At 64.2% G+C, this 1,214-nt stretch overlaps 1 protein-coding gene across 1 annotated transcript in view; it reads left to right on the top strand.

The window, feature by feature from the left end:
* The window catches only part of CLCN7 (chloride channel, voltage-sensitive 7), a 20,731-nt gene extending 20,573 nt beyond the window's left edge, over nucleotides 1-158 (top strand). The window contains exon 25 of the mRNA XM_009881954.1: nucleotides 23-158. Coding sequence (XP_009880256.1) covers nucleotides 23-158 — 136 coding nt within the window. The remainder of the gene's footprint in view (nucleotides 1-22) is intronic.
* The last annotated feature ends 1,056 nt before the right edge of the window (nucleotides 159-1,214 follow it).

Here is a 1,214-nt window from a genome sequence, read left to right as displayed (position 1 = left end):
GTGGAGACGCTGCCCTTGTCCCCAGGCTCTGCATGCCAGCGTGGGGCTGTACCCTGTCCCTTTCCCGGCAGGTGGTGGGCATGGTCACCCGCAAGGACCTCGCCAGGTACCGGCTGGGGAAGGAAGGCCTGGAGGAGCTCTCACTGGCGCAGACATGATGTGGGGCTGCGCTGCCCAGCAGAGACATGCCCCAGTCCCTTGGAGCTGGGGACCCCTTTTTTGGGAGGAGGGGAGAGGACTGGGTTAGCCTGTGCAGGCATCGCGGTGCCCGGAGCACCGGCATGGCCATTCTGCCCTGGCTCTCCTGCCCGTCGCTGCCTTCCCATGCCTACTGCCTCCTCTTCTCACCCCTTCCTCTGCTTCCCCAGAGGATCAAAATGCACCCTTGGCTCCGTTAGCTCCTGGCGTATGTTCTCCCTGAGGGGTGGGTGAAGGCTGGAGTGTGCCGGGGACAGCAGAAGTGCCCTGCTGAGCTGGGCACAGTTCTTTGCCACGGCACGTGGCTTCCATCACCTCATCCACCCAGCCTGGCTGTCCAGGACCTAGCCCTGCCCTGGCCCCTGCTGCAGGACCTGTGTGAGGAGCAGAAGGGACATGGTGGGACTCCCTCCTGCTCCCAGGTCCCTGTCCCCGCTGCGCTGTGCTCCTGCTGGCTGGGTCAGGCTGAGCCCCAGGGCAGGCTCCTGCGTCTCTGCCCTGCTCAGCTGTGCAATAAAAGGCAGCAGCTGCTGCCTTTTGCTCTTTCTTGGCTCCCACCACCACACTGACCCCAACCCCTATGTGGGGGGACACCCCTGGTGTTTGGGGCAGGGATAGGGAGGGGAGAGCTACTTGCTCTGGGCAGTGTTGGTCCTGCAGCCTGTGTCCCTAGTCTGTGCCACTCTGCCACTTCTGCCCTCCTTGCACCATTGCTGCTGCCACCTCTGCCCATGCTGGGGTCCAGAGTCACCCCTGGGTGTGTTTCTGTACTTGCAGCAGCTTGTTCTGGCCCTTGCCAGGCACCTTAAAACCCACCACCCACCCTGGATCTGGTCAGGGGCAGGGATCAGAACCTGGCTTCCCCTGGGTGATGAGGAGGACGTCAGCCCTGGCACCTCAGCTCCTCCATCTCCCACTGTCCCTGCTCCTCACCTTGGCATTGCCCCCTGCCCTGGCTTGGGGCTGCCCCCTCCTCCCTCAGCCAGGGGCAACCTGGTGCCTGGGGGGGGGCTTTC

This window comes from Charadrius vociferus, unplaced genomic scaffold, assembly GCF_000708025.1.
Source record: "Charadrius vociferus isolate BGI_N301 unplaced genomic scaffold, ASM70802v2 scaffold593, whole genome shotgun sequence".
Taxonomy (NCBI): Eukaryota; Metazoa; Chordata; class Aves; order Charadriiformes; family Charadriidae; genus Charadrius; species Charadrius vociferus.
This window is presented reverse-complemented; position numbering and strand designations above follow the sequence as displayed.